The sequence below is a fragment of the Strix uralensis genome, chromosome 24 (genome assembly GCF_047716275.1).
Source record: "Strix uralensis isolate ZFMK-TIS-50842 chromosome 24, bStrUra1, whole genome shotgun sequence".
Lineage (NCBI taxonomy): Eukaryota > Metazoa > Chordata > Aves > Strigiformes > Strigidae > Strix > Strix uralensis.
Window position 1 is genome coordinate 6858119 of NC_133995.1, and position 17603 is coordinate 6875721.

A 17603-nucleotide genomic window follows, 5' to 3' on the forward strand; every position below is an offset into this window, starting at 1 on the left:
GCAGAAAGGAGCAAGGGCTGCCCAGCTACCTGGACACACTAGTGATGCTGGCTTGGCACGTTTGAGACACGCTGCGCTGGCAAACAGCAGCTCTGCATCCCTACCAGCACTGGCTGCAGCACGAACACCCTGCAGAAGCACACGCCGAAAGCTGGAGACAGAAGCCCCCGCCGTGGCCCAGCAAACACAGGGGAGCACCAGGGTTTAACCCAACTCCCCCCCTCCTGAGCCAGCACATCCTGGCAGAGGAGCGGTGAGCGATGCCTCCCTCCGGCGCCAATCCTGCACTCCCCAGCCCTTCCTGCCCCCAAGGCTCTGAAGTGCTCTTACCAGAGGCTCCCTGGTGCAAAGCCTTGACGAGAATGGGCTGAAGGAAGGGGGAAAACAGCAGAGCCTATTTGGCTAATGAAGATGTAATTGCTGCAGCCCTCACTAATAGGATGAAAGTATTAGTGATTCCTACTCAGTGTTGCAGTGGGGGGTTTATCCGCCCCCTTCCCAACTTGAACAGCAGTGAGAAAAAAAAAGAAACAAAAAAACCACCACCTTTTGCCCAGTGTAGGAGACCTCCCCAGCACAGACTGGGGCGATGGTGGCACCAGCCACCCTCAGTCCCTGCCCCAAGGAAGGACGAAGAAGGAATTGCACTTGGTCCTTGATGCAGAAATTCAAGCTAGCTGGAACCCAGGGACCCCTGAACACCTCGGAGCCACCATTTCCCCCCGCCCACAGCCACAGGAACCAGCGGGGCCCACGGTCTCAGCCTTGCAGAGGGCCACGCGGGCAGCTGCTTCCATCATTCCTGTAGGACACGTGACGTTACCATCATCCAGGAGCGGGCGACAACGGACCCATCCTCATCCTCGCGATCGATACAGGGGGAGACACGCACGCATTAGCACTCGTCCCTTTTTACAGCACGATAATGACACCCATATCTTCCCTGACCTCTGCCCGCCCAGTGGGGCGGCAGGACTGGATCAATGCCGACAGACTGCCTCCCATTCCCCTCCTCCTCAGAGAGGCAGCTCCAGCCTGTTGCCCATTACCATAGCTAAGAGCCATCCACTGTCAGCACTGGGAGCAGCCAAGGGAGCCCTCACAGAGCTGCTTCCTCCCCCAGCTGCTATCACTGTGATCTCAGCACGTGTCGGCACAAGGACGAACACCCAAGAGGTCACCAATGTCATTGTCACCTGCGGAGGGACCCTTGGGGAGCTGCAGTCACAGGGCAGGTCCCCCTCCCTGCACCGGGGACGGGGCTCATCACCTCTCCTGGGTTTCCCTCTGTGTGGTCCCTCTGTTAGTCCTTTTGCTGGGGGTCAGGATCCAACCATGTTCTTCCCTTCTGTCCAGCAAAAGGAGACAAGGTCTGTGAGAAGGGCTGTGGCTGGTTTCTCCCAGTCTCACCCCAAAATGGCAGTGGGGAGCAGAGAACAGGGCAAGCTGGGCAAAGGGAAGGGAGACAGGACCAGCAACATGCTCCACTCCATCACAGGCACTCTCCTGCCTGCACCCATTTGCTGGAGGAGTCTGGACCAGTGGAGCTTTGCCAATCAATAGATATACTAATGCCTTAATTACTCCTCTGTAATTGCAGGCCATTAACCTGTGGACAGCCCCAGCGCCCATTGATCTCCTTACATCATTAACAGGTCTGGACTGGAAGGGATGGAGAGTGCAGGGTGGTCTCTGCTGAGCTCCTGAATCCTCCGCTTCCCACCTCGCTGCGCACAGTCGGGCAGCGATCTGCCCACGGACAAACCCCCAGCCCACGGGGGTCCTCTGCTCCTCGCCTCGCTCAGTGGCAGTGGGATCGGCAGCACCTCTTTCCCCCAAACCTCAGTGCCTGCGGGGTACAACGGAGGAAGTCCTGGAGCATCCCTGTCACATCTCACAGCATCACTCCACCCGGACAGACCTTCCCCCCACAGCCAGAAAACAGCAAAGATCTCGTGGCTGCAAATATTCACCGGGAAGGGCTCTGGGTGCAGCCTCGTGGGGGGCACAGCAGAGTGCTGCCCTAAGCCCCTTGGACCACAGCAACAGCCAAAGGTGGCTCTGGCACATCCAAAAACCCAAAGCTGACTCCAGCTGCCACCCCCAGCACCACGCAGAGCGCCCCGCTTGGACACACCCCACTAACCCCGCTGCGAGGAAACCCCGTCCTCCCCGGCGCAGCGGGTCGGGTACCACCTACGCTGGCTGCGCTCGGCTTGATGTAGCTTCCCCAAATTTTCCTATAAAACGATCTTCCCAGCACACATAGAAGCCTGGTTCTGTGTGTATATATCCAGATATACATATATTTAGGCACGGGGGTGTGCATATATACAGAAACATGCACACGCTGCACGGAGTCCAGCTGAGGCTAATCTCCTTCCTGCTTCCACCCCGCAGATATGAGCTCGGACCCCCCACCCCGGTTCCCCCAGCTCCCCCCCGGGCCTACACCTGCTCCGGCCCCAGGGACGGGGCGAGCCGGCGGCGATCGGTGCAGACGAGGGGTTTGTGCTGGTGGGAGCAGCAGCCAGGGATGCTGAGGAAAGGCATGAATTATGCATGATGCTGCAAGTCGCTCTGCCTCCCTGACTGGTCCTTGGACTGTGGCAAGTGAGGTAAAGGCAAAGGAAAAAATACCCTCTCCAGGGACCAGCGTGGTGGTTGGCAGCGAGCGAGGGAGCGCGCACGCAAGGAGGGAGGAGAGGGAGGAGCACATCCTAATGCAGAGATGCTGCAGTGGCTTTGGGCACACACATCCACACTCGGGCAGGCACCAGCCAAGCGCTGCCTCGCAGCCGAGCCCCCAGCACCGGCGGGGCCCCCAGCTCATGCACAGCCACCCACCCCACACCAGGTAAGTCCCTTCTCCCTCCTTCCTCCATCCGAGATGGGAAGAAAGAGGCTCCGGGTTTCAGGGCATCGTTCCCCAGCAGAGCCAACTTGCAGGCGTGCTCGGCTTTGCTCCGGCAAGAGGGAACCTGCCAGATCCCGCTCGCCTCCGGTGGGGACGGGGGATGCAAGAGCAGGGGGTGGGTTTGGGCATTTCTCGGTGGGTGACGGCTTTGCGGGCGATGCCTGCGCTGGAGAGGAGCCGGGGGTGGAGTTGGGAGGAAGGGGGGGGCTACGGCTGTGTCACTTGTGGCAGGGGCCGAGCGGCCGAGGTCGACACGGCTGTCAGCAAAATGTCTCTTATGGAATGAGTCTGGGAATATTTTTGTTGTTATCAATGATTACCGTTCTGCTTTTCCTGGTGCGTTCTGGCTGGGGGCACTTTGAGAGCCCACTCTCGCGGGGTCAGGCATCTCAAACGCGGTGCCGGGGAGGGGCAGGGGGGGCTCACACAGCTTTTGCTGCACAAAACTACTTCAGCAAGGGCTGGCAGAGCCCAGAGCAGCCTGAGAGACCCGAGTTTCCTCTGCAGGGAGGATGAGGAAGACCGTGGGGTCCCAAATCCCCTCCTTATACACACCCCACGAGGGCAGATCCCACGTGAGGGGTAGGAGATGGGGCCACTTGGGGCGTACAGGGGTATTTCTGCGTCTGAGGCTGGTCGGGGGGTTGCAGCATGCAGGGAAGCTCATGGCAGTGGGGAGCCGGAGGGGCTCAGTGCGAAGTCACGGACAAGAGCTCGCCCACCCCAGGCCCACACCGCGGGGCGGGGGAGGCGCTGGCAGGCAGGGCACAGCTCGGCTCCTTCCCACGCGCCACGGGACGGGTGCTCGGCCAGGGAAGCAGCCGGCAGCTGGGGTTTGCTTCACAGGGCTCCAGTCCCACATCTTAAAACCTCCCGAGCTCCCTCCTCCCTTTGTATCTCCCCCACACTGCCCCACTGACTCCCCCAGGCTTGCACCACTCCCACGAGCCCCAATATTAATTTTCTGGCTGGACTGGGGAGTATTCATGAGAGATTGTCATCTCCCTAACAAAACACTAGTTGCTTTGAGGATGGGAGGCAGCAGCAACCCCAGCCCAAGTCTTCAGCCAGACCCCAAGAACAGCTCTTGCTCCTCCCAGGCCACCTCCAGCCATGTCCACAACATGCTCTGAGGGCACAAAATCAAAGCACAGGCTCTTGCATGAGATTTAGGAGCAGGTTTGCACCCACAGATGAACCTCTCAAGGTGATATATTTGGTATTGAGCACACCCAACGGCAACCCCAGCCACTCCAAAAGCTGTTTGCTTTGCTAATACAGGAAAGCAGCAGATCCCAAACTTTCTGGAAATAACTGTACTTTCCAGGGGTGGAGCAGAATTACCCAAGACTAAATAACACAGAACACAAGAGTGTCACGTCAGGCCCAGCTGCATGCTCTCCCTGGAGCACGAGTAGACTGAGACAAAGGGATGCTAATGCTCTTCTCCATCACCCGATCAATTACTATCAAACAGAGCAACCACGACTTTTGTCACTCAAAATATCCGCAGAGAATTTAATGGCCTGTGCTATTATTTTCTCTGCAAATTTACCACAAGCAAATCATAAAAGGCTGAAAACCCAACCACGTCCTTAGGGAGGTATTTCCCACACACACTCCAGACACGGCACACGGAGGGTCTGGCCCACGGAGCTGGGAGCCCACGTGGAGACTGAGCTCACGTGCATTAAAGCACAGCCCAGCTGTCCAACCACCCTGCGTGCTTTGTGCATGCCCAAAGTCCAAATTATCCATGAAAAGTCATCGACCCCAACAAGAGGCAGACACCTCCCTGGGTTTCTCAGTGCCTCCTCCCTTCAGCAACCCCCAGCACTCCCCAAGCTCCCCCTCAGCACTGTCTACTTGCAATGGCAGCGCCACCACCCCAATCTTTGAAATTTTTTCCTTGGGGGTGCCGGGCACAATGCAAACCCACACAGTCACCTGGAACACATCACATCCCGAGGGAGCCTCCCGACAGCTCCCCAGCCAAGAAGTGCAGGGCTCCCTGCCCAGCGGAGCAGAGCCCTGGGAGCCAGCGAGCCCCGGGCTCTGTGGCCACAGGGCTGGCTCCCAGCACCGGGCTCACCCACGCTGGCCAGCCCAGGGCACTTCTACTCAAAACAGAGGTGGGTTTTGTTCCATTTTGTGGGGAACTGGCTTCACAGCACTGCCTGTACTTTCCCTGCACACCCGGAGGCACATCTCCTTCCTAAATCAGTGTCAGGCACTATCAGCCCTGTTTTCCAGGGATGAGGAACCACAGGAAGATTTTGGGATGGACTGATGGCAACCCTGTAAGCCCAGGGCTCTGCAGCAGCGGGACAGCACCACACCCCCCCTTTCGTACCAGGTTATCTTGCAGCGTTGCCATATAAACAAATACATCACGCAGGAAACCCCAGCATCGACCGGGGGCTTTCAGAGATGCTGTTAAAGCACAGATACACAGAAAGAGGTAAGAGAGGCTTCCTTAGAGTAAAAATAAAAATAGATGGAAGGGAAGAAACATTATTAAAATCTACTGTGATTGGCTGTATCAGGCTCTTCCTAGACACCTTCTGTCTTTCCCCAACACTAAACATCTCTGGGTGCTTGTGGAGCTGTAGAGAAGGTCTTGGCAGATTGGGAAACAAAGTCAGCTCTCAAGCCATACAAAACTGCTTCCTTGAACCCAAACTATTTTCTTCTCTGTGACAAATGCTCTTGGTCCCATTGCCACACCCCCGTAGAGTCCAAGATCTCACCAGAGGGACGTTTAACACAACCACGAGGGAGATGTCCCAAGACCTCAGGGAGCAGGAGAGCTATTCCCACCCACAGCCAATGTAAAATACTGAACCCAGCCCCCAACAGCAGCCTAGATCCTAAATTATTACATGTGTTATTTATCGTACAACCTGTAGAGCTGTCAGTCCTGCACCAGAGCGCCATAAAACAGGGAGCCTACGCTGGAGAAAGGAAGAGGGATATATGTTTTTCGCTGGTTCTTGCTTGTTATTTATAAAGAAGAGATCAGTTTGTCACTATTTGGAGACTTAAGGTGGTTTTTCGTATTCAAAGACAGGCGAGAAGGTCAGACGCAGGGATGACGCCTCCCAAGGAGCAAAATAAACAGGACACCAGTGCAGAGGGTACTCTAACCCTCTCCTAGGAGGGAGAGGATTTTAGCATCACATCACCAAGCTCCCCTCTGCCTGGGGATGCTGCACCCCCCCAGCACGGCCAGCACAAGCTCCTGGTGATGCAGCGGGGCCAAGGCGAGGGCTGAGGAGCTCTGCGGGGCTGGGGCAGGCACTCGGTGCCACACACAGACCCCCCCACCACACTGGGAAGGCTCTTGCTGCGGGCACGACTTCACCCAGCAACACAAACAGCGCAGCCAGCACCAGCGCTGCTGTGACGCGCTGGTAGGTGTTAGGGCTTCCCCACAGACGACATCACCTTCCCAGGGATGCGTTCGCCAGGTTTCCCTGAGCTCTGCACTTGTTTTTTCTTGCTACAGCCTCTCCCCAGGACTGGCTCCTGCCAAGTGATTTACCAGGCAGCGGAGGGGAGGGAGCCAGGCTCTGTCGCAGGTAGGGAGCTATTTATACCGCTGCCACATCAAAGAGTTGCTGCTGCTGACGCCACGGTAGCACTAATGGCAGAAAGTGGGTGGGTTTGTGAGGCTGGCAGCGCTGTGGATGTCCCGGGGTTTAGGCAGAGCTCCCCACGGCCGAGCTGTGCGTGCTCAATGCGTGGTGCTGCGCTGTAAGAGGAAAGGAAAACCTGCAGCGTGAAGCTTTATTTTGGAGTTTTATTTTGGGGAGATGATAGCAGCATGCACAGCCAGACCTCGACTCCCTTCCCGTCCCTTTTGCCAGCATTCTCCCTGATATTCAGCCTGTCTCAGCATCCCCTCCTGGGCAACCCCAGATTAATAACCTGCATTTCCTAGGCAAAGAGGTTCGAGGTTGTGCTCAGCTATGCTCAGAGAGGGGTTTGCAACATGTTAATTTTGCAGAGGAGTGTCTGTAAGAAGGGCCCCAGATTTGGAACTTTAGCAACCGTAATCAGGGCATTAATGAGGATTTCGGGCAGACATCATCTCTCAAACATCCATGTGCTAAACTGGAGTCACTTGTGGCCTTGTTTTCAACGACTTTAAGCATCCTTCCAGCTGCTATCAAGTCAGGCTATCGATTGAAACACAAGTCTTCAGGGAGAGCTTAGGAGCGGCATGCTGGCAGCCTTGGTCAAACACCACACTCGTGCCCAGCCTGCGAGGCAGCTCGTGGGGAAATCCCCTCCCCAGCAAAGCTCCCTCCATCCCCTCTGCCCCCCGGGTCCAGACCCTGCATGGGAAGGTCTCCTGGCTGTTTCTGTTGGTCTCCTTTGCTTTCTCACACACTGTGCTGGTCCCACAGCATCTCCTCAGGGCTGAGATGCTGCTGCAGCCACTCTGACAGCGCTGCCCATGGACACCAGGGTCTTGCCCAGAGGTGGCACGAGCCTGGTCTGGCTGTGGGGAAACCTCCAGGTCCCACCAAACGCTTCAGCTCTAACACTCAGAGGATTTACCAAGGGCTTATTGCAGCAGAGCTGAGGATCACACAGCTCAGGCTGTATTCCTACCACTCCAAGGCACTAAGGTGAAAGGTAACTGCAGCCAGAGATGGGATCTGGCCAGTTCAGAAAAAATAAATTAAAATCAAAAACACTAACTGCAAAGCTCAGATCTAAACTTCAAACTGCCCAACACAACAGAAAAAGCAGTAAAGGCCCACTCGTAACATCACCTGGTTTATTACAATTAGATTTTACCATTGCAGCAACTCCAGTCCCAAACCCATCACGCCCCAGTGCTGTGCACACCCCCAGTCCGTGTCTCGGACCGACCGCAGAGCCTGGCTTTGTCTCCCTCACAAAGAGGCGCTGAGCTGGGCACAAGCACGGGGCGGGGGGGGGTTGCCTGTCTGGGGAGGGGGGGAGGGACTGGACTTGCTGGCTGGGGGCTGAACCAAAAGAAAACTCCCACTGAGACCCTCTTACAATGAGGTGCCGTGACCCGCGATGTACATGAATGCACCAACCAATTATTAGGAAAAAGCACTTAAAAGACACAGAGAAAACAGTGAGTGCCTGAAGACCCTGCCTTAATACAGCTGTCCTGCTGGGAGCACATCAGAGCCTGCCTGCTCCTTGCGCCAGGACCAGAAGGACTAGACAGGCCTATTTTGTCCCTAAGCGAAGCTAAACCTCCCCCTGCCCGGAGTTGCTCTCAGGCATCAGGACCGTCTCGTCCGTGACACGCCACACGCTTGTCCCCGTAACGCCCCGTATAATCCACTTGGAGAAGTGCAGCCTGAGAGCAGCAGCTCTTCTCCCAGCACTTTGCTCAAACACGGGTCCGTCTAACAAAAAAAAAAAAAAAAAAGTGATGCAAAAGGCACGAGCGTGGCAGCCTCGGTCCCCTCCTGGCAGCGCAGGGCTCTCCCCAGTCACGCCAGTGATGCATTTGCTGAAGCAGAGTTTCCTGTGTCCCAAGGGAAGGGCATCCCTCCCCTCGCTGAGATTTTTCTCTCATTTTTTCCAGGATGTTGGATAATCTGGGTTGCCCCCTCTCACTTCACCCCCCTACACCGCTCTGAGCCGCTCCCCTCCCTTCACCCACCCCAGGGGGAAAGAGCAGGAGCCACTGATCAAATATTGATCCTTATCAAGCCAGTTCTGTTACAATTAAATGAATCAGAGATTGATAAGATGCAGGAACATAGTCAAGGGATTGGTGCAGGGTGAGAGCACCCGTCCCAGCATGTCCCCTCCCCAGCTGGTCTCACAGCCCTAGGAAAGGGATGCCCAGAGCCTTTCCTCCCCGGGGCAGGCAGCGCACATCCTCCCGCACCCCAAGGCACCAGGGGGATTAAATACACCCAGAAGCGCTGGAGTCACTCCTGACCGCTCACTCCGTGTTACCCCGTGCCCACGGGTCTGTGCATGGACAAGCCGAGGCGTGGGCACACGTGCCAGCCAGACAATTCACCCCTGCACAGCCACCGGTGGTTTAGGCATCATCGTACACACAAGGCTCTGCCCCTCCATCCATTCACACACACCAAACCCTACAGCCCGCTGCGCTCTCCGAAAAAATTAATTAGGGCCCACGCACACACCTCTGGACCCAGCCCTACAGGGAGCGGGAATGGCATCGCTCGGGATGCTCCGTGTCAAAGGGAGAAGCTCTTAGTTTCCATGGATATGGCGATTCAGAATTGCTCCAGATGTAAATTGGTTTGCAGCGCCCTGCGAGGAGCCTGCAGCCCTCCTGCGCCCAGCCCGTCCAACAGAAAGCAACAGGAGCAGAGCCAGCTCCAACCCAAACAAAAACCCACCCCAAATAAAATCCCACCCAAGTTTTGGAGGTGCCTCAGCAAACACAACTAACTTTTCTTCTAGCAGCAAGCAAAGCAGGTTTGTGTGATGCACAATCCCTGGATTGCTATTTTGCTGCTTGACTTTATTTCTAGAAGTACAATATATCTCAGCCAAGAGCTCCCAGAAGCAGGCAGCATGCTAGAGGCTCTTACTAGTGAAGGGACAGGGACACAAAGGCCATGCTGGGGGTTAAGACCACGGCACAGCCAGGCCAGGGAACCCCAGGCTGGCAGCACTCGCCAAGCCTGGACACAGCAGCACAAACCAGTCAGGGCTACAGACCACACCAAGAACCAGAGTAAGTACCCAGTGCCAGCAACCAGCAACACCAGCCCCCAGGGGAGCTCAGGCCACCCTTCCCAACCATGCTGAGGGGTGAACCCCTGCACCCACCCCCTCCTGACAGGGTCCTGCCCTGCTGCAGCTCCCCACCCTATTCCTCTGGGGGCTTGAGGGCCCCCAAATTAAACCTTTGCATCTTCTTTCCCCTCTTACCTCTCTCCACCACACTCTCTGGTCTCCACACTGAGCTAGGAAGATAGAGCCCAGCCTGTAATTATACTAACAAGGGCTGGTTGTAATTGCTCACACCTGGGGCACAGGGCCAGGGCAGAGGCCCTGGCTCTGAGGGCTCCAATTCAGCCTGGCCTGTGCAAGCCCCTTGCTTGGTGGCCCTGTTGCCATCCCAGGGCTCAGACCCTCTGCCACGGGCCATCTCCCTTGTCCCTGAGCCGGGCTGTTGAACATCACAGCCACTGCTCCGCACCTCCCCTGCCTGCTGCCTGCCTGGCCCAGGTGCAAAAGCAGCAGCAAGGGCAGACAGACAGACAGACAGATGGATTGAAAACACCTGCTTTAACTCACCCCACCTGGGGGTGAGCTCCCCGCCCGCAGGTGCCCCCTCGCCCAGCTCTGCAGCAAAGCCCTCCCGCAGGCAGGACATGCTGAGCGTGTCCCCTGCGTTGTGCCACCACGCCTGGGCCCATCGGGCAGTAACAAACGCATCCGGACAGCAGAGCCCTGGCTGCGGGTGGCATCGCCATGGCCCGGCGGGGAGCTGCTGGCAGGGAAGGAGCCCAGGCTGTGAGCACCATCTGCTCCCACCACTTCGGGCTGGAGGCTCCCAGGCTCCTCCACCAGCCTCAGCTCCTCCTGTGCAAGCACAGCCGGGGGGGCGGGGAGAGCTCTCCCTCTCCAAGTCCCCACTCTTGTTGCCTCCCTCCATCCCACTGCCCAGCTCCTGAGGGCGATATTGGGGTGCAGACAGAGATCCTGGGCAGGTGAATGTGCCCATCGCACAGTCCCTGCAGTGGTGACAGCAGCCACACCCTGGGCTCTGCTCTGAGTGCGGCTGACGGAGCAGGATGGGGACAGCAGGGAGGAGCTGGTGCTGCTCCTCTCCCTCAGCCTGCACAGCAGAGGAGAAGGGCTCTGCCTTCAAAAGCTGTGCAGGGGCAGAGCCTTTGGGACTTTTCTAACATGCCGAGAATGATCCAAACCCACCTGGGCAGGAGTGAGGGCACACAGGACCCCCCCAGCTACTGCTAGAAGTGTTTTTGGGGCACATCTCATCTCTGCCACGGTTGGGGCAGGTATCAAAGCCAGCAGGCAGGGCCCGCAGCATCCCTCTACATCAGGGTCACGCACTGGGGAGCAGGGTTCCCCCAGTAACTGCTGACAGGGTTTTGTCTCCATTATGGGAGGACTGATGAGCTTGGGGAGGGCTGAGCTCCACCACAGGGCTCTGAACCCCTCTGAGGGTGCTTTGGCCAGTCCTCATTTGGACCGTGGAAACTTCACTGCTTAGGATGGATTTTGGGTGGTCCCAAGATTTCTGCTGCAGGTCCTGGGGCCACCAACAGATCTGAACCCAAAGAAGCTCAGGAAAGGCTGAACCCAGAGTCTGCATCTAGATCAGCCTCTCCTGAGCACAGGCGGTGTTACAAGAGGACAGAGACATTACAATAAAACCATTCGCAACTCACTGAAACATGCTGTTCTGGGGATGGACAAAATGTACCTCAACTGGAACAGGTTTTGCAAGGCAAAATCCAGCAAAGATCAGAAGCGTGCCCTTCCCAGCCTTAGTGACGATCCCTAATAAAAGGGACACTCACAGCACAGGACCAGCTCCTGTGTCACCCACCCTCAGGAGCAAACCTTCCCCGGGGAACGCTGCAGCAGGAGCTGCCCCACTTACACACAAATGCTCATCTCATCACGTAACCACAGGAGATTGAATTACACTCATTTACCCCAGTAATAGACACCACTTGGCCTGTGCAGGCCATGTCATCTCCTGTTAAAGCCCATCTCCTACCAAAATCCATTTCTGGCCCCCCCATGCCCAGCATCCTGCTGGAGTCGCCTCCTCCGAAGGATGCTGCTCCACAGCCGGGACTGGAGCTGCGGGCGCTGGACCAGGCAGCATCTCCTCTCCCAGAGGAGGACTCAAAATCTCCCCGTAGCTCTTTAACTCTGCCTCCACAGTAACGGATTGCTCCCAGGTCCCAGGGGCTCCAGAGGAAAGGGCTAATGCACATGTTTTTGAGTGTGCCCATGCCTCCCTTGCTACTGGAAGTATTAATGACACATCCATTAGCGGGGATGACAGATCCCCTTTCAGTACAACAGAAGGTTCTCGAGTGACTGTCAAAATACCCTATGAAGAGGGGAAAGAACAGGTCCCCGTGGGCCCTCTTCTAATTAAGGATGGAGCACAGGTCTAAGTATCAGGTGCAAAGCGCACACCCATGCTCTGAAGTTGAGAGTCGGATGCAGGATCCACAGCTCGGGGTCGGGGTCGTGGCTTTAAGATGCCCCCGGGGTCCCCGTGCAGCCCCAGGTGCGATCTCGCAGCATCAGGCCCACGAGCACAATTTGATCATGGCACTCAGGCGATAAGACAATCGGGAACACGCAAAACAGTATCTGAGAGGATTATTTCATCTAGTCTCTAATTGCGAACAAATACAGCGTCAGCACTTGTAGAAATTACTGTTATTCTCTTACGTGTTCGTTTGATGTGGACTGTACCTGGAGCTCTCCATGGCTATCACATTCCTAACTTTTTACAAAGGAGTTAAAGCACGGGCTGGGCTGAGGCTGGATTTAGAAGAGCAAAACAGGAGCATCTCCCTGTGCCCCCTTGGCAAGAGCCTCTCCAAGCCCCACCTCAGCCTGCAGAGCCGCAGCCCCGCACATCTCGCCTTTGGAAAGGACCCTGAGTGTTTCCGGAGCAAATACACGTCTGTGTGCGTGAGGGGGATTCTGGAGAAATGGAGGGATGGACACAAGGAAGTGAGAAGAGAAAATGATGTGAACGTTAGGGATCAGAGCAGGTGGGGAGGTTGGGGTGGAAAGAGGGAAGCTGCAAGAGCCAGAGCCAGCAGCAGAACTGGGGATCAAAGCTGTAGTTTACATCATAAATAATGAATCAACAACTAATTAAATAATTCAAATCAGCTTAATTTTTACAAGACACCAGCTTTGCTTGGCCGCAGGGAAGGAGGCTGAAGGGGGACACTAGTAGAAGTATTCCTGCAGAAGGGCATCGCAGCTCACCCTCCTGAGCAGACCTCAGCTCAGCCCTTGGGACCGCTGCTTGTTTAGGCGAAAGCACCCAGGAGAGGCAGGATGCAATCTGCTCTCGCTCAAATGCAGCATCTCTATTTCATAGAGCAGAAAGTGTGAAGTGCTGATAAAACCAGAAAGGTGGCAGAGGGGCAGGAGCAGCCCGGAGGAGCCTCCAGCCCCCCAGGAGGGAGGACAGCCAACACCGCGCTCCTCAACCTCCTCACGCTGCCTGCTCCTTATTAAAAATAACAAAATCCAACTTTCCCACACTCTTTCCTATTTGTTTTAGAAGTGAGAGGAAAAATGAATAGAAGAGAGCAAAGCTGCAGCCAGGCAGCGCCTTCGCGGGCAGCTCCTGGGGCACACTCAGAGGACTCAGCCTCAGGAAACGGGGCTGACAGCGACGGAGCAAGACTCTGATTTGCTGCCGCGGGGTGTAGGCACAGCTTCGATGCTCGCTGCCTTCCACAAACCCTGGGCATTGCAACATGCTGGTGAAGAAACCAAACTGCAAAGACTTGGAAAAGTCAATTTATTAGTTAGTGCAGCGCTGGCATCGCCTGCAAGCCCACACCGCAGCGCTGCCTGCAAAACAGATCGAGCTAAAAGCTGGTCCTTGTCCCAAAGTGCTTACGACGGGAGCACAAGACACATGAGAGAGAAGCAGGCAGAGGGTGAAGGCAGCGGAACAATGAGGCAGTGTTAGCTGAAAGGCCGTGGGTTCAGGACACCATTTGGGGCATGATTCTCGTTGACATCAAGTGATTTCATGTGACTGACTCACTTCAGGGCTGCTGGAACAAACTGCGTGGAGCAGCTTTCATGGAAATGCATCTCACGCCCTTCTCCACTTTGTCCCCGAATCGCCTGGCTGGAACACAGCTCGGCCCTCTCCCGCCATTCCTTTATGGCAGGGTCCCTCCTTCCCCGCCACACTGTATAATTAAGCACCAGCCTTATTTAGGGGCCTGTCATAAAAAATATTAAACCAGGGCATGAGCTAGCTAAGGGCGGGCAGGCTGGGCTCTGCTCTCAGCGCCGCACCGGGAGGCTGGGATCCAGCCCTCTGACCCAAGCAAGATGAAAACTGAGGAGGGTTTGGGATGGGGTCTCCTCCCTTTCAAGTGTTGGTAGCAAAATCTTCTCTTTTGGGTGAGAACACAGAGGCCAGGTGGCTCTTCCACCCAGCCAGAGTCCCCCGAGGTAGGACATGAAGCAAACACTGGACTATCACTGTTTGCTCAGGTGCGTTTCAAGGGCTGTTAATAATGAGCGGGGCACTGGATTTTTTTTAAAGCAGCACTGGACGGGGGGCTGCATCCCATGGGATGGAAAGCTAATCCCTGCTTGGGGGAGCTTAGGAGCAGCACTGCCTGCCTGGGCAGACAGATGGGCAGGGAGAGGAGTGGAAGCAGCACCAGCTGGAGCAGAGGGATAAGCAGCACTCGCGGCCCACGAGCAGCCCGGCTCCTGGCAGCGCTGTCAGCAGCCGCTCACCGGGGTGTGTGTCTGGGAGGGCACCGGGGAACACGAGGATCCGCCGGGCTGCAGGGCTCCTCGATGCGGTATTTCAAAAGGCTTTGTTAACAAAGAGGGAAAAAAAAAAACCCAGCCCAACATGCCCGGTGGAGTTACAAGGAAAGAGGTGCGTGTGCTGAAGCTGGTCCCGCGGTGGGTTTAGCCAGGAGAGTGCAGGGACCGGGATCTGCACAAACAGCTCCGTGTTTTGTTCAGAGTTTTTTCTTTTTGAGAGATCTTGGAAGACAGGAGTCTGCAGAGGAGACTGGAAATCACTGCTCCACCTACTAATGTGTCTCGCGGCATCAGGAAATGCCTTGGCGCTCCGTTATCTCTTGATTAACTATTCAAAAGCATTAAACTTGGAAGAAAAGCAGGAAATGACCCAGCCTTGTGCAGCCACTTTGTGCCACTGGCTTTCCATGCTGCCCTGCAAGCGTGAGCTCACCGCACGGATGCTCTGCAAGCTGGGGTGCTGGGCATGGTGACGAGCTGGGTCCCCCCAACTTCTCCAGAACGAGAGACTCCGGGCTGGCGCAGCACCCAAAAGCAGTCACTCCCTGCCTGAAGAGTTTCAATTAAAGATGCATTTTCGCAAAATAACAAGAACAAATTACTACTTCCTCCTCCTCCCCCTACTAATATCATGTGTGCTTCTAGCTTTGTGGTTTTTAATATAAAATGCTAGGAAGGAAGCATTATTTTTGGAGGGAGGAAGAGCAGCAGATAGTAAGGGAGGAGGAGCAACAATTCCCCAACCAGATCTGTCATGTCAGAAAGAAAAAGAGCTCCTTCAAACCCCTGTGTGTTCCTCTCCAGGCGGCTGGATGTTTGCCCCCGAGTGACTCTCACCCTGGGCCCGTGGCCAGCGGGGACACGCAGCTGGGTGCCGGACCCTCGACCGGAGCACAGAAACGCTGCAGATAACCCCCCTCTCTCTGTGTCTCTCGCAGGCCTGCTGTCCCCACTCCCCCGTAGAGGCTCGGCCGCGGAGGCCATAACCCGGCCGGAGGCGCAGGATGGGAAGCGCCGCTGGATTTGTCCGCACATCCCTGGCTGTTGTCACTGCTCTGGGTAAGAGCCCCTCGCCTTTCCGTCCCAAGGTTTCCCTGGGAGAGCCCAGAGGGGCTGTCGGAGGTGCCAAGCAGGACACGGCCCGGGGAACACGATGCACGTGTCACGTTGCTCGCCCGGGGCGCAGCTCTCCGCTGAACCCAATTCTCCGGGTGCTTTGTGCAGCCAGGGGATGTGTCCATGCTACGGCCAACTTCCCTTTGTAACGCTCAAGAAAAAGGACAGGAACGGTTGACACATGAGTCTCCCCCTTTCTAAACTCAAATTGAGGTGAAATGCAGGAGGTGCAGATCCTCAGGCGAAGCCCTGGCAGGGTCAGTGCCCCTCTGCAGCCCAGGCTTGTCCTGGCCTCAGCGCAAGGAGGAATTTCCTCCTGCCAGCGGGACTCGCTCAAGGTGAAGCCACTTTGCCTCCCAGTTTTTCTAGGGAAGCCTTTTTGGCCATACCCTGACTGCAAATATTCCCCCGTTCATCAGGGACCGTTTCTGGATCTCAGGGAGTCTCAGGCTGCACTCTGAAGGTCCCTTTTCAGCAGGGAGACATTTCATTTCAGACAACTGAGAATTAGATAATGTCTTCAAGCTAATACATCATCCCAGGCAGAGACTGCTCGCCTGTCCTTATAAATATCTAATTAACTTTTAATGTTCTCTGGATCCCCGAGGAGGCAGAGGGAGGGGTGGCTGCCCTAGATTGGGAGGCAATTAGCCTGTTTGGAAATTGGTCTGACCCAAATCTGGTAGAGGCAGCAAGATGGAGTTGGACTCTCCCATTAACCAGCTGAGTTCGCGCAACTTGCTCCCTGTCCAAGCTGAGCCCACAAAAAATGACTCACTGTAAAGCCTGTGAGGTTATTTTCTCTTGACCTTTGGCTGATGATGCAATGGACCTCAGGAGGCAGCTGGGACAGAGAGAAATCCTCACTGGGAACAGGAGCAAGGGACAAAATGATGTCAGCTAGAGATGAGGCTCAAGGAAACACTCCAGAGGGGCTGAAGGCCCAAAGCCTCCAAGTCTGGGCTGTTGGCTCCAGCCCTGGGAAGCTGGGTTGGCAATGTCACCCCTCCCCTGGCCGTATCACCGAACGGATGATTTCCCAGCAACACGTAAAGGTTTAAAGCTTATGAAGCGCACAGAGACGACTCTAATGAACAAGGCTGTCAGAAAAGTCTAAAAGTCTCTCTAGCCTTTCTTCATTCAGTAAAGGCCATGGAAAATCTTGAAATCTAAGGCTAGCCAAAGCCCTGTCCCTTTGTTCCTCATAAAGCTTCTCGTTAAAAATAACCCTCTGTTCCTCAGAGAGCTGCTCTTCAAAAATAACCACTTTGACTTGTGCATGTGTGTGTGTGTGTGTGTGTGTGTGTGTGTGTTCAGATTTTCTATAAATCCAATTAATTGCCCAGCTCCCTCATGTGCCAAGGCTTCAGGCTGTGGTCAGTGCTCCGGAGCTGTGGCTGTGCTGCCTGTGCTCAATAAAAGGATTGCTGCTGATGTCCTCATAAACTGGAATACATCTTGGAAAACGTTCAACTGAGATATTTATCATTTCCTGGTCTCCAAAGCTAGCGTGGGGCTCAGCACAAAGGGAAAGCGTTCATCCTCCTGGACACCTGGGCTTTCCAGGTCTGACTTTCAGCATATTCCAAATACTAATAATAATGCAAAACCACCTTGGCCAGAAATAGGCCAGCACCACTGCACGAGGGAGGCACTGGCAGTCACCTCCCCGCTTCCTGCAGTGGCAAAGGAGATAAGGTTTGAGTTTTGTCTATTCCAGCAATATCTGGTATAAAGTTTGGGATTTTTTTAGACGCGCAGAGACTGCTATGTCCTTGGTGGTGTTTTTCACGATACGGTATTTTTCTCTCCCAAACAGCAGCACAAGTCACTCTTCGAGCGCTGTGTGAAAGCTTTGAGTGTTTCTGCAGCTGTTTTTCCAAATCTTAATTTTCAGATATTCCACTTTCACCTATTCCTATTTATTTTGGTGTTAATATTTATTTTTCCTAATAATGAATGTTGTTCTAGAGAGGCACAGCAGCATATTAACCACAATTTCTGCTCTCCTAGCTGGATTTTAACACAGAAAGTAGGGCTG

At 55.3% G+C, this 17603-nt stretch overlaps 1 protein-coding gene across 2 annotated transcripts in view; it reads left to right on the forward strand.

Moving 5' to 3' along the window:
* The first annotated feature begins 2650 nt into the window (after positions 1–2650).
* CNTN2 (contactin 2) overlaps positions 2651–17603 on the forward strand; it is a 33611-nt gene continuing 18658 nt past the window's right edge. The window contains exons 1-2 of one of the 2 annotated variants that reach the window (XM_074893955.1): positions 2651–2857; positions 15385–15505. In XM_074893955.1, coding sequence (XP_074750056.1) covers positions 15451–15505 — 55 coding nt within the window. In that variant the 5' untranslated portion in view covers positions 2651–2857; positions 15385–15450. Of the gene's footprint in view, positions 2858–15250; positions 15506–17603 lie in introns of those variants that run through there. The other variant, XM_074893956.1, reaches the window with a different exon arrangement.